The following is a 15,137-nucleotide window of genomic DNA, read 5'->3' as shown; positions in this document are numbered from 1 at the left end:
GTTTACACACAGACACCTCAATTTATAAAGTGATGAGGTCTACTGGTAAGGATATGATTTATTTTTGAGAAAGTTTATCTCTTTACGTTGGTCGACAGTCAGTTAATGCATTTTTAATGTGGATTATCCAGAGGTTTTATTTCAAACATAACTTTTCAGACTAGTTTTTGGCTGGTTCTTGTCATTTCATGTCAGGGCCTGCTGATTGCTGGCCACCAAGGCCTTATGGGACACAAGTTAAAATGTTTCCAAATGTCCACAGCAACCCAAAAAGAACTGTTGCTAAATTTATTTTGACAGCAACACATTTACATGGAACAGATACACGTAAGTCTGCACTATTAAACTTTCACTGCGGCTATAATTTTTGTTTTAAATGTTGTGACATGAGTCTACATGATAAAGCTAATCAGGCCCGATGAACCCAGGGATTTTGCCCTCAATCAACTTTGGTTGATATTGGTATACATATTTAATGAGATACTTTATAGCTAAGCACACTAGCGACCTCTCATGGCCAGAATAATCTCCAAAAAGCGTTGGCTTCTTGGCACGACAGTGTGTCATTATATATCAAATGGATGGATTGCTTTTATTCCACAGACATTTAGTAACTTGCATATGTTTGACTAACCCTGGAGCGAAAAAGTAGATTCAAAGAAGGATCAAATAATACCATTAAAATAGTAGTCTTAAACATTTGTAAATCAGTAACCATTGCATCAATCAAAAAAAAAAATCAATAAATAACAAAGACAAAAAACAAACTGGAAAATGTATTGAATCGACACCTCGGGTCAACAAAAATGTCCCCTTCATCATAGTCTCAGCCCTGTAAACAACACGTTTTATCCGAGGGTCCGCCTTCTAGAATCCTCCCGATCTATCCAACGTCAAACCAGCTTCACCAGTCTCTCGCTGGCCTCCCACAGTTTCCTCGCCACGCCCGAGTCCTTAGCGAAGGGCCGCAGGCCGGCCGGCCGGCAGTCCACAAAGTAGCCCCCGCTGTGTTTGGCGGCGGCGTCCGACACGGCGCAGTGCACCACCGTCTGGGCGCCCATCTCGCACGGCACAAAGAACATCCACATGACCACCTGCATCAGCATCCGGAACAGGAAGGAGTAGTGGCACGTCCAGCCGCTCTGGACGAACCCTGGCGGGGGGGGGGGACAGAGACCAACGTGTGAGGAGGATGGGAACCGGAGGGACCGTTTGCTATGCGTAAGGTGCTCTCACAGAAAGCACATGCACACCCCAGTCTTACGCTGGTTGTCATTTTAGTTATACGTCAAGAGATCGAAACACTTGTTTTTTATGGAAGACCATAACATCATTTATCTGTGTTTGTATTAATTTATGTCTGACCTATTTATGTCTGAGTGAGAATTCAGACAACAATATCCAGTGTTTCTCCATCTCTATCTCTGCAGCATATGGTCAACATCACCTAGTGCCTGATCTTATGCATAAAGAGCCACTCTGAAAATATGAATAACATTCAATCAAACAGGACCTTAGTTATGGAACCAACCCAACAGATTAAGGCTTAGTTATGGTTGTACGAACGCAAGGGTGTTTACGGATCCATAACTTTCATGCGGAGCCTCCTTGCGTCCACCGCAAGGGCCTGAAGTGCGCCTCCCAAAGATGTTAACCTTGCATTGAGGTGACGCAGCAGCAAGGGCAGTGATTGGTCCGCTAACGTAAACCCGATGTAAACCTGACACAGAACCATAACAGGTTCACGACTCCGTCGAAGCGTCTGCGTGGTCATTGCGTTGTGTCAACGTCCAACCCTAACTAAGCCTTTACACTGCATGCATCCTGTGTGGCCACACAACCCCATGCAGGCCATATGAACAATAACCACCATTCCCTGAACATCTAGGGCCCCCGCTCCAACGCCATCTCACCTGGGTGCACGGCATAGGCGGTCACCCCTTTGGCCTCGCCCATGCGCGCCAGCTCCTGGGTGAAGTAGATGTTGGCCAGCTTGCTGCGGCAGTAGGTGAAGAAGGGCAGCAGGTTGTAGTTGAGGTCCTGGAAGTCCAGCTTTTGGTACTTGTAGTTCGAGCAGGTGAGGGTGATCACGCGGCTGGGTGCGCACTCCTTCAGCCGCGGCAACAGCGTGTTGGTGAGGAGGAAGTGACCCAGGTGGTTGACCCCGAAACACATGCTGAAGCCGTCGTCCGTCCAGTCCAGCACGCTGGGCATGGCTGAGGAAGGGATTACGAGTAGAGCAAAGAGATGATGAGTGTAATATAAGTGATGAGTGTCATATAATATATCGTTATTGTATCACATCAGCACAATCAGAGAGGTCAAGGCCTCTCGGAACTTCCTTAGTGAAATTTGACTACAGCAGCACATTCGCTTCTCCCACTATGAATGCATGAAATGAATGCATCCTACTTGTTTGTCATTTAGCGGATGCTTTTATCCAGAATTAACACTAACAATACCCGTCATTAATGAGCAGGTAGAGTTTGGGCTTAGGCTTCTTGCTTAGGGATCCCAACAGGTAGAAATTGTGGTTCAAACCTAGAACCTTTCGGCCTGACCACCGAAGACTATCCTAATTGGATGCATTTGGATGGATGGACATCAGCTTGCTTGGTTGGTAATCACTTGGTATGTGTTGTACCTACCTATATGTTGTCCTTCATAAATGTTTGTGGACGAAATTCGCCTCACCTGCATTGTTGACCAGAATGTCCAGTCTCTTCTCCCTCTGAAGAAAACTCTTGCAGAACTCTCTCACTGAGCGTAGGTTGGCCAAATCCAGCTCCATGTGGGAGACATTCAGACTGTGGCTCTTGAACTTGATCTCTCTCACCGCTTTTTCAGACTTGTCTGTATCTCGACATGCAATGATGACACGGGCGCCTCGCATTGCCAAGGCGATCGCGGTTTCTTTGCCTATGCCAGAACTTCCACCTTAAAAGAAGACAGGTGGGCAGTAAGTGGCATGCATTTACACAGTATTGAGGCATGGAACCGTTGAGGTGACAGCTAATGAATGATAATACCAATGATAAGAGTGCTATATACCGTTAACAACATGTTCTCTGTTAATAGCTGTTAATAAACCGTTTGTGTTGTGAACATTACCTGTGATGATGACGGTTTTTCCATCAAGTCTCTTCAGCTCCGTGCAGTATCTTCTCTTTTTTAACCATTTTAGAATAAAAAAAGAAACCAAGGAGGCGAGTATCGTGTAAAGAAGATACATCCTCCTGCCTGTGGGGTTAGCTGCACTATCAGAAGCGCTTCAACCTGGAGATGTTGCACAGTGAGAGGCTGAGGGCTATCCTGGTGGCACCTCTTTTACAATTGATCTCGACGATTAGGTCTGTTTGAGAGCACTTTCTCTCGGTGCAGCGAATGTAAAATCAATTGCGTTTATATATCTAGTATAACACAGACTGTAGAAGGAGACAGTTATTATGCTTGGCTTGAATGAGATGACAGCTGGAATTGAAATTGCCTTCTTCCCCATCTCCTTCTTCTTCTTCTTCTTCTTCTTCTTCGCGTTGTTGTGGTTACATGTTGTTAGGCCGACATCGCCCTCTGCTGGTAAATAGGCTGCAAAACTCGTTCCCTTCTCAACTCATTCATACTTTAAATAAGAACAATAATTAAAACTTGAAATATCACCTTATTATCTAAGCCTCTGTTCAATTAAGCAAAACGTGGTTTACGTAACTTTTTAAAACATGGGATTTGTATTTTCCCTTCTAGTGTATTCAAAATATTAGCTATCAAAATAAATCTATAAACTGTTAGTGCTCCCACAATTGTAATACACCATATTATCTATATATACATTTAAGGCATCAAAAGGTTAAGCTCCTCACTGTGATTGCTCATGTTCATTTTGTAATGGTGTGGTTGGTTTTACCCATGATAACTTTGTCAGCAAACTGCACACCACAATTTCTTCTTAAATCATACTCTTTTTAGTTGTATTTAATGTTATTTAAGGGACTAGCAGGTTAATCTGCATCCATGGGTGACCTCATCTCACTGATATTAAAAAAATATTTTGAAAGAGTCACCGGTACTTACAAAGAAGGACAGCATGAAAAGAACCCACATGCAAATATATGCTATGGCAAGAAAGAAACTAAATCAATATTTCAATATAACATAACTAGTTTTGTCTCTTGTATGGCTGGCCAGACAGTTTGCGATATAGGTCAAACTCAACAGTCCTCTTGCCCCCAGTTTCTGCGTTCCCTTGACTGGGGTTTCGCTGAATAGTGTGTATTTCTAAGTCAATGTTGACCTTTCATCATAGGCCTGTGTATAAACTGCTGTTCTTCTTCTTCTTCGCGTTGTTGTGGTTACATGTTGTTAGGCCGACATCGCCCTCTGCTGGTAAATAGGCTGCAAAACTCGTTCCCTTCTCAACTCATTCATACTTTAAATAAGAACAATAATTAAAACTTGAAATATCACCTTATTATCTAAGCCTCTGTTCAATTAAGCAAAACGTGGTTTACGTAACTTTTTAAAACATGGGATTTGTATTTTCCCTTCTAGTGTATTCAAAATATTAGCTATCAAAATAAATCTATAAACTGTTAGTGCTCCCACAATTGTAATACACCATATTATCTATATATACATTTAAGGCATCAAAAGGTTAAGCTCCTCACTGTGATTGCTCATGTTCATTTTGTAATGGTGTGGTTGGTTTTACCCATGATAACTTTGTCAGCAAACTGCACACCACAATTTCTTCTTAAATCATACTCTTTTTAGTTGTATTTAATGTTATTTAAGGGACTAGCAGGTTAATCTGCATCCATGGGTGACCTCATCTCACTGATATTAAAAAAATATTTTGAAAGAGTCACCGGTACTTACAAAGAAGGACAGCATGAAAAGAACCCACATGCAAATATATGCTATGGCAAGAAAGAAACTAAATCAATATTTCAATATAACATAACTAGTTTTGTCTCTTGTATGGCTGGCCAGACAGTTTGCGATATAGGTCAAACTCAACAGTCCTCTTGCCCCCAGTTTCTGCGTTCCCTTGACTGGGGTTTCGCTGAATAGTGTGTATTTCTAAGTCAATGTTGACCTTTCATCATAGGCCTGTGTATAAACTGCTGTTAATATGTAACATTTAATAGATTCCCTCTCATAACTTAGAAAATCGTTTTATAGCAGACAAGTAGCCTTAAATCATTTTGCTGACAAGTAAGCTTGTCAGCAAAGTAGCTGTAAAGTAGCTGTAAAAAATAAAAAATTCCAAGGAGACCTCGACATGGGGATGATGACATTCAAGTCTAAAGAAACTTTCCTTCTCTTTGGGTTATTTCTTACTTGCCTATCCAATGCCGTTGGTAAGTAAGCTTTTCAAACGACTACTAGGCTTAGAACATTAAATGTACACTGTAGACTAAGCTATTTTCCTATGTTGGTAAACAGGTTTTATGTTTCTAAGACCTTTTATAGTCATCTTTATTTTTATTTTCGAAAAATAATTTAATAATAATAATAATTCTCCACTGGTGCCAAGATTAGGCAGTAGGCTGGTGACCTGACAAGATAATTAGCTTAAAATAAAATAGCAAGGCCTTCACCTTTGCGTTAGGTCGTGAGGAACGTTAATGTGTTGAATGCATGCGAGTGAAACCACGTTACACATTCAAGTGAATTTTACTGAAATGAACAGGCCAGACATGCAGAAGCAAGTGTGGGCACACTTGGGAGGAATGCTCTTGCCGCACAACGTGCGTGTCGTTGCAGAACTGCTGTGCAGACTACGGCCAATTCTGTCTGCAGCCGTTTCCATATTCGGCCTCCATGTTGGGTGGAAGTGTTTTCACATTATCCAATATCACCTTCCCACCCACTGAGCGCATCCTCTGCAGGTGGGTGTTGCAGACTTGTTGTAACCCGACCCATGCTGTCAAGATAATGTTGAAATTTGTAAAGCACCTTTGGCCCAATGTATGTACTGAATGTGCTACACACATACATATAGACCTATCAGGGTGGGTGGGGTTTAAGAGTAGGTATTAAAGGTGTTGTAGGTAAGATTTAAGAGCATCATTAGAGTGTTATTTGTAAGTGCCATAGCCACCACTCAGCTATTAGTGAGTGAGATGTGCTGTGAGAAAATCGGTTTGATACGAAGGCCGCTGGAGGAGGCAATTTCGATTTAAGGAAGTTGCCTCTTCCATCAAGGTTTTTTGGTGGTTTAGTTTCAAAATCTTGCTCTCTTCTGCTCACTCTCTTTACAACTCTTGAACCTGTTTTGTTTCAGGTATAAGGGTGGGATTGTCATCGAGGGGTTTGTTAATGCAGAGGGACACGCCCATTGTATCACACCTTTGCTGTTTGAGACGGGCTGGGTGCCTTTTGACGTATCAACCGATGGAGTCAATTTTGACCGATCCGGCGAGTATCTTTCGGGTAAGCGAGTCATAATTGTTATTTGTACTTCATTTGTGATCTACTATCTTTTCACATAATAAAAACCCTATTATTCACCCAATCATTACCAGTTGTAAATGGAAATAAATACATAATATTTTGGAAGCCAAATGCACTTTCATTTCAACCTGTTTTTTGTCTGGACTTTAGTCCACCCTGGTGTACTGGATCCAGCTCTGACGGCCATTCTGGCAAACGTCACACGGTGGCAGTATTACGGCACGCCAAACACAGTACTCGGAGCATTGCAGATGACATGGAATAGCTCGCTGATCATCTCAGCAGAGAGGGTCAACATTGAGCTATGGGGTTACAGGGAGGTGAGCAGCACACCTGGGACAGGAACGGGGAACACAAACCCCTTAAAGGCTGAATGGACTTACCTCTACTCACTTGGCAAGAACCTGTCCAACTCCGGGGTCTTCAGCTTCCTCCCCAAGCCCACGCAGAAGCCGCTCTCCGACTGGGAGCTGGGCAGTATTCACGTACGGTCAGCCGCCCACGCGGATGGAGCAAGGTATAACCAAACTCCTAACCCAGGGGTCAGAAGGCTAACCCTGCCCTCACCCTCCAATCTGACAACAATGCAATTCTGATGATGACGTGACATGAAACCAATCCCTTCAGACATAGACATTCCATAGTCTGCTTAGTTTACTCTTTGGCGTTTTTTATCAACGCTAACGTTACTGGGTTGAAAGATCCTTAATTTGAACACCGATGTAAACAACCTAATCTTGAGCAAGACGCTTAGCTCAATTTACTGAAATACTTTTTTGGACGTGAACTAAACCTGCTCTTCCAGGAACGTACAGGGGCTGTGGAGTAACGGCCACACTTTGGCCTGGCATCTGGAACAGGCCTTCAGAGACAACTCCGCTGGCTGGGCCCTAGCCAAGTGTTTGCAGTGGGACACCTATGAGAACAGCCTGCCCAACTTCCTGGAAGAGCTCAAGGACTGTCCCTGTACTCTGGCTCAGGCCCGTGCAGACACGGGGAGGTTTGAAGCAAGTAAACCCTTAACAACTAAATAAGTAATAATACTATTTCTGTGGGGAAAGGGTTAGGGTTAGGGTTAGAGGAATATGAATCCATTAGCGTGACATTTAAGTCTGTCAAATGCATTATTCATTAATTTAGCGGTCACATTTATCATTTATGTTTTGTATTAATAAATGATGTCATAACAGTTTAGGGTAACATTGAGCATAAATAACAAATATTAGACATGTAGAAGTATAAAATATTTGCCCTTCTTGTGATAAAAATGTCATCCACCTGGTTGTCTCAGGCCGATTATAGTTGTGACATGGATAAGGGCAGTGTGTGCACCTATCATCCTGGAAGCTTTCACTGTGTGAGATCCATTCAAGCCAGGTTATAACATTCAATTTATTATTCAAGATAATATATTTTGACTAATATGGCATACAGTGTGTTTCTGACGTTTCATTCTTGTTCCTTTTTTTTTTTTCCTCAGTCCAACATATGGATCAGGGCAGCAGTGTTGCTACGACAAGACAGGGGCCCAGATCCTGACCGGGGACTCGACTAGCGGCAGCAGCCCAGATCGAGTGCAAGAAACGGGCTCCCCTCCCTACAGAGTTGCTACACGTATCCCCGGGTTCTCTCACTGGGTCGCAGATGTTCAGAGCTTCTTCTACTGCTGTCTCTGGTCTGATCACTGTGACATATACTTTGCACGCCGGTCCTCCATGGATTGCCGGAGATATGAACCACCGAGATCAGGTTAGAAGTCGCTGCTTGGCCGAGTGATCGGAGCTAGAAGATGGTTGGATACTTTAGTAAATCGTTGAAGCCTGTAGAAAACACTATACACCTGCTTATACTTTCTGAGAATTCTTTACACTGAAACACATTGTTAAAGAGTTAGTTTGAAAGATGTTAGCGGTATTCTTTGTTAGCCTACATGCAAATGGAGAGCCGTACGACGTTAATCCTTGTTGTAATCTGGACAAAGGATTGTTTCATTCATTACATTAATTAATTAATACATGAGTATCGAAGTACAGGATCAGTTCTCCACTTGTTCACTTGTTTGACTGTAATTGTGTTGAAGCCTCTCAATGTTGTTTTTTTAATCGTCTAAACATGGGATAGATCTTGCTTATCATTTAATGATTGAGAAATAAGTTGTCAGTCAAGCCACAACAACCTGGCTGTGCTTTGCCCGTAAACTAGAGTAAAACACCACAAGTTTCAGATATATCGCTATTTATATGTGGTCTTTGCTGAATAGGTAACGAGATTCGCTAGAACTGAATGTCGCTTTGGTTTTGTTGTTCAACAGGTGTGGTTATTGGGGACGGCTATTTTGTGACATTTGACAACCTGGAGTACACCTTTACCGGGAGGGGAGAGTATGACCTGGTGACCTCCCCAGACAAAGAGCTCACTGTTCAGGTCAGAACAGAGCAGGTGAAACTCAAGAGCGGTACGTTACTATACAGATTCAACGCGGTGTCTTTCCATCGTTTTCACATGTTTTTAGATTTTTATAGTCTTTCACAACATATAACATATATCCAGGGTGCGATTTGCCGGTGGGGATGGTGGGGATTATCCCCCCCTCTGGTTTACACGTCCTACCCTCTGCTGAATTATTTTTTATCCTCGGTGGGGATAAAAATTATCCCCCCCACCCAAAGTATTTTCACCATTACATCGTAATAATTAACAATCAAAATACGCAGGGTCCGTCTTCATTTTGAAACATTTTAAAATGTTTCTCAAAATTATCCCCCCCTCTGGTTTTTTCACAAATCGCACCCTGCATATATCACTGTATACTTCAGGTGTAAGAATACTTGCATTGTGAATGACAGCTCAGCAGACGTCTCTCTTACTCCTCTTTTTACGTTGCCTCCCGATTTCTAAAAATACGCGATTGCCACTTTCACTTTCATAAAAAATGGACATGTTTCTTTTATGTAAAAAAAAAGGAAAATTTCAAGTTAACATGAATATGAAAAAAATCGTTTTTGCCAAAAGAAGGGGGTGAGAATGCTTGTGATCGTCAATTCCTCTGTGATCTCCTCAACGGTCCTCCAGGGGCCTTGGGGGAGGGCACACGGCTCAGCGCTGTGGCCATGAGAGAGGGCTCCTCAGACGTGGTGGAGGTGCGTCTAGCCGGGGGCCAGATGGGCAACTTGCAGGTGCTACGGAACCAGAGGGCCATGTCATTCACCGAGCAGGACTGGATGGACCTTCACGGTGAGTTGCCATGACGACCTCGATATTCTCGGCGGCTGTAGTGCAAATAGGAATAGGGTTGAATTATTCTCCTTATCTATATATTCGGTTTTGCCATCAAACCTAAAGCTTGCATTGTTTGAGTGAAAGATTGAATGTATAGTGAGGATGTTTTCATCATGCCAAACTTCATAAACTAGGCAGAGACCAAATAATTGGCCATGAGACGATGTAGCTGCATGGCTTTCTTTATGGCCTCTTCCATTGGTACAATTTAAGTGTTAAAGGAACTATGTACAGGACTGCGTGCCTGCGTTACCGGTACCCCTTCCCTGACTATGTCCATTGCGTAGACCAGCTTTAACCAGTTTTAACCAGGCCATTTTGCCAGCGGAAACGAAGGCAGTGACGTCCACGCGTGAATAATGGCAAAAATGTCTGCTCTTGAATATCTTTCTATTTGTTTTTTTTTATGATCACTGCTCCCACTCCAGTACTCTGACTGCGCAAGCTTGAGCATGCTGCAGTTCACTTAGCGGCCACAGGGGCCAGTATTAAGAAGGTATTTTTAAAAGTATTCAAATAATTGTCAACGTAAGTATGAGTCCCTTTGTTTTCCTCATCTCATATCTAGGGGTGTTCGTGTTCTCACCCTGTCCTGAGAATGTGACAGTGATGTTCGCCTCTGGAGTGGGGCTGGAGGTTCGTGGCTACCAGGGTTTAATGACTGTGACGGTGTTACTACCCACCGCTTACACCAACCACACCCATGGACTGCTGGGCCAGATGAACTCTGACCTCTCAGATGACCTGCAAACCCGTCTGGGGCAGGTTCTCCCCTCAGCCAATGCTACACCTGAAAGCATCTTTAGCTTTGGAGCTAGCTGTAAGTGAATGGAGAATGACTTTGTTTAGCCGGCATTTCTGGTCTCATAATGTGTGTGTGTTTACCTTTCATTTCTGATTCCTATTTCTAACCTTGGTTGTGCAGCACTATAACTCCTTTCTTGTAGCTCTTCCAATCATCCTATATTGTGAACTCCGGATAAAAGTGTCGGTTTAAAGAGTTGCCTGTTTAATCGGTTGAAACAAAGCAAAAACACAGTTTCTCGCAAGCGCGGAAGACTAAACCTTGAGTCCAATCAGAACATGATTTCAGAAAACGTAAGATTCCGGGGAAGTTCTTTCGTCTCTTAAAAAACAACTGATATCCATGTATGTATTCACAGGGGACATTTTAAACGAGACCTCCCTTTTCACATACGACTCAAAGTATCTGCTGGACACTTACACCCGCACGCCAGACAGCGGCTCCGGCCTCACCCCATCCCTCTATGTTCCTGAGGGTGCGGGCGGGCCCCTGGCGGAAGACACGCTCAGGGTCTTTAAGATCCACCAGGCCCTCCGACAAGCCCTGCAGCCAGGTACACCGGCCATGGGTTGATCACCGTGGAAACACTGTGGTTGACATTCTGGGACGTTGCTATGAGCATGTTATATTGATGATCCACGTAAAAAATATTTTGGACAAATAAAAATGTTCTGACATACTTATTGAATAACACATTTATAGATGAGTTCTCAAGTGCTCATTATGATTCGGGTCTTCCCTTACCCCCCTCAGTGGTGGCTTGTGGGTGGCTGCCATCACCGAAGAACGGCACCAAGCATGGGAAACTCTACATCCAGGGGGGAAACCTGAGTTTCTCCTGTGACGATGGCTACACGTTGACGGGTTCCCCCCAGCGCTCCTGTCTCCACGACGGCTCGTGGTCCGGAGAGCAGGCGTATTGCACATGAAGTCGGCCTTCTGACTCCTGAGATTATTTGAGTGAGGACGCAGGTAAAGCTGTGATTCATAGGCGGACCCTTTTCTGTCATGTCCATACTGCAAAGCATTGTGTCCATTTAATATTAAAGGACTCCTGACTTGAAACCAACACGTATTTGGCTTTTACCTCTTTTTAGTGTCGCTGTTTAGATCCGATAGGGTACACATGGGTCCTGTTTTGTGAATGATTAGACATTCACTTGGGTACTTCTTTAATCCTGTAAATTTATGAAATGTGTTTTATTCATAACTTCAAATACATGCCCTAACAAAAGTAGTGGTTGCATTGAAAAGTTAAATAATATCCTTCATATTGAGCAGTGGATAATTAATAAATGTATCCCTAGGTTGTATTCTGGAGGTCTTCCACAAACATGCTTAGAATGTAATGATCAGTAAATAATACCGTTTGGTATGTTTACGAATGAAATGCCGATAGCCTATAGGATTTGTGAAAGGCATATAGGATTATTTCATTTTATCGACACTTTGAAGGAACAGATTCCAGCTGGGTTGCCCAGACAGGCCCTGAGCCACAAAGATCCTAATGCATCAATGGGGATTGGCACGGCTTTGTGTTTTGTAAATGGAAACCTTCTGCGTTTCTTCTCATGTTTCAAGTTTCCCGTTGCAACCACCAGATGGCAATGTTTCCCAATGCATTACGGTCTTAAGGCAGAGAAAGCACCCGAGAGGAGATGTTTACGGTAGATAAATCTTGGATATTTTTAACAGGTTGATTATTCATTTCAAGACGGGGACTTTCTCCGAGTTACGTTTCATCAGCAGGAGTCAAATTAAAAGAAGAACCCGCTATTATCAAAATACTTTTAAAAGTGGCCAAAAAACTCTTCCCATTTCATTTTCATAACCTGATGGTCACGGTCAGTGTTGCCATGGCTGAGCCCAGGCAATGGGCATATAGCAGGGAGAAACCAGAGTCGATCACAGAGTCACAAACACACCATTCACTCACCTCCAGCTAACCCTAACTGGCAACTTCTAAGGAGTAGGCTTTTCACTTCTCCAATCCGCCTGCAGTGGGTTCAGGACCTCTGCAGCTGGGTTGCTCTACCTCTTTGCTCTACCTCCGGGCTTGGTGAACCGTGAATGCTGGTTTTGTTAACACTATACAGACTTTCTCTTGGATTGATATCTTGGACGAATGCAATCCCCCGTATTGATCAGATTTGGACCATATTCCATGCTGGTTCACAGCTGAACTCAATTAGATTAGGTTTCCATCTCCTCCATTATGCAAATATAATAACTATTTGAGATCCATGGTAGATACTGATGAGGGCCATACTTCTCTGGAGAGATCCAACAAGCAGTTGAAATGTTAAACTTTTCAAAGGCATTCCTGTAATGGCCTTGAGGCGCTACTTGTCCTTCCCCTGTATGGGAGGAAAGCGCGGTAGAGCATTAAATATCTTATCATTGTTTCTGAGATCGCTTCAGAAGCCACGATCCAGCTCACCTGGAGCAGAGCCCCGGCCTGTTTTAGACCACATGGTTTGCAAGGTCTGTGCCCCTGGAACTAGTGAAATGTAGTCACATTTGCGTTAAAGAAAATTGCACATTCTCTTCCGATAGCCAGGCAAAGTGAGTGTGAGAGAAGTTGCCGGTGGTTGTGCTTCAGGATGATAAAGTCACCGCATTTTATGCGATGCAAAGTATCCTTACACTCACTCACACAGACACACACAGACACACACACACACACACACACACACACAAACACACACACACACACACCGGTGTCACGCCCGCCTGCTACTGTCATTAAACGAACCAGAGGCAGCTCCTAAGCGTTTAGTGGCAGGTGGTGCATGGTCACCTTCACGTTACAGCACCTCTGGCCGTGTAAACACAACATGGAGCGGGGGAGTCCCGCTCACACACAGGTATACACATGGACATACAGTGTGTGTGTGTGTGTATATGCAGGCATGCATTCGCAAGCATATGTATGCACATGTAAACAGTCACACACACATACACACACTTGAAGGTGAACACACACCCCCTGTCATACACACACATATAATCACACACGCACACTCCCTCACCCTCACCCCTGCATGAGTCACCATGTCACAGTGTGTCGCTGCGCGGCAGTTGTTAGAAGGGAAATATTGATGTATAATATCAACAAAGGGCCGTCCAGTTTGTCTTCTGTCTAGTGAGACACCGTATTGATTAGGGGGCGGAGCCACAGGTGACACAAAGTTGTGTGGGAAACGGCGGTTGCAGCAAACAAACAGCAGAAAAATGCAAATCCTGGAAGAGTTACGATGACACCCCTGTGAGACTGATGGGACTGGGAAGCTGCTGCTCCTGGAGCGCATCGACTGATTTAGGAGGCTCCGCCACGTTCCCACCATCAATTTTAATATCTCTTGTTGAGCAGCAGGTGTAGGAGGGTGTGTGTGTCTGTGTGTGTGTGTGTGTGTGTGTGTGTGCGTGTGTGTGTGTGCGTGTGTGTGTGTGTGTGTGGAGGGAGGGCAGTGTGGGTGTGTGTGTGTGTGTGTGGAGGGCAGTGCGTGTGCGTCTGTGTCTGTTTGTGTGTGTCGGGGGCGGTGGGTGTGTGTCTGATGATCTATGTTTGTGTGAAGAGAAAGTTGTGTGCGTGTGCGTGTGTGTGCGCGTGTGTCTCTGTGTGCGTAGAGGGCGGTGGGTGTGTGTGTGTGTGTGTAATGATCTATGTTTGTGTGAAGAGAACGGTGTGTGTGTGTGTGTGTGTGTGTGTGTGTGTGTGCGTGATGCAAAGACCTTGGGAGGTTGTTTGATCGCGGTGACAATAGACAGATACGCGGGGACCAGAGGAGGGAGGCCTTCCATAATGGAGTAGCCCTGCTGGTAACCACTTTCTGCACGTTATGGCTGTGAGAACAACCCCCCCTGGCTGCAGTCCATACAGGCATGCTGCATAACAGCACGCTCCTCCCAGTGATGCTCCAATATGAATAGGCCTCCTGCACAGGGAGGAGAAGAAGGAGTCAAGGTGATGACTGTGGATAATGGAGCGAGGGAAGTGAAAGGGGGGGGAGAGGGAGAGGTTTAGGAGAGAGGGAGAGTTTCCTTCCCCAGCTGGAAAGGAAGCAACACACGGTTGAAAGACAAGAGTTAATTCTGATGTATTCTCCTCCAGGCCTCTTTGGAGACGCCCTGGAGATGAGACGGAAGGTGCCGGATGCAGGTGGCGTTTAGAGAAGGAGCTGTTGAAAAGTCCGCCCTAAGCGCTAGGAGACATTTCAATTAGTCACGTCCCCCCCCAACTCGCACGCACTCCCCTGCACCGTCTGAGTCGGTCGGTTTGAATGGTCTCTCGGTCCATGCTCGGTCAGTAGATTCACCTCTTCAGTACTTTTACCCTCTTTCAGTCTTTCTCCACCCTTACTCGCAGGTGCGTACAATCTCTGTCGCCAATCTCTCTCTCTCCAAATTGACATCCGACACACCTACAGTATCTCCGGTACAAAGCAACCCACTGTGTAAACTGTAAGTTCAAACCCACCAGTGTTACTCTTCAGGGAAGCGTGCATTACTGTCCCTCTAAAGCTGTACTGGTTTGAGTTCGCTGGATCGATGTAAGATGTGATGAAATAAACATAGGCTGCTACCTGGTGTCGACTAC

At 44.4% G+C, this 15,137-nt stretch overlaps 2 protein-coding genes across 2 annotated transcripts; one reads left to right on the top strand and one right to left on the bottom strand.

Annotated features, from left to right (window-relative positions):
- Window positions 1-124: 124 nt before the first annotated feature.
- LOC307082619 (retinol dehydrogenase 14) lies at window positions 125-3,482 on the bottom strand. Its single transcript, XM_079746242.1, has 4 exons — window positions 3,112-3,482; window positions 2,695-2,937; window positions 1,914-2,216; window positions 125-1,153 (listed from the first exon to the last, which is right to left on the bottom strand). Exons 1-4 carry the CDS (start codon window positions 3,230-3,232, stop codon window positions 894-896), a joined length of 927 nt encoding a protein of 308 aa, XP_079602368.1. The 5' UTR covers window positions 3,233-3,482; the 3' UTR covers window positions 125-893.
- Window positions 3,483-5,820: 2,338 nt separating this feature from the next.
- On the top strand, window positions 5,821-11,466 carry susd2 (sushi domain containing 2; the record flags this gene model as incomplete). Its single annotated transcript, XM_079753109.1, has 11 exons — window positions 5,821-5,888; window positions 6,284-6,432; window positions 6,604-6,943; window positions 7,259-7,460; window positions 7,745-7,830; window positions 7,934-8,202; window positions 8,765-8,908; window positions 9,526-9,687; window positions 10,301-10,552; window positions 10,896-11,090; window positions 11,291-11,466. 11 exons carry the CDS (start codon window positions 5,821-5,823, stop codon window positions 11,464-11,466), a joined length of 2,043 nt encoding a protein of 680 aa, XP_079609235.1.
- Window positions 11,467-15,137: the final 3,671 nt, after the last annotated feature.

Source organism: Pollachius pollachius (genome assembly GCF_949987615.1).
Source record: "Pollachius pollachius genome assembly, chromosome: 1".
Taxonomy (NCBI): Eukaryota; Metazoa; Chordata; class Actinopteri; order Gadiformes; family Gadidae; genus Pollachius; species Pollachius pollachius.
Note: the sequence above shows the minus strand (reverse complement) of the source record. Positions and strands in the feature narration are given on the sequence as shown.

Coding starts and splice junctions, on each gene's coding strand:
- LOC307082619 (XM_079746242.1), bottom strand. CDS start 3,232: ATGTATCTTCTTTACACGATACTCGCCTCCTTGGTTTCTTTTTTTATT. Junction 2,938..3,111: donor AAAAACCGTCATCATCACAG/GTAATGTTCACA, acceptor TCTTCTTTTAAG/GTGGAAGTTCTGGCATAGGC. Junction 1,154..1,913: donor CGCCTATGCCGTGCACCCAG/GTGAGATGGCGT, acceptor CCCCCCCGCCAG/GGTTCGTCCAGAGCGGCTGG.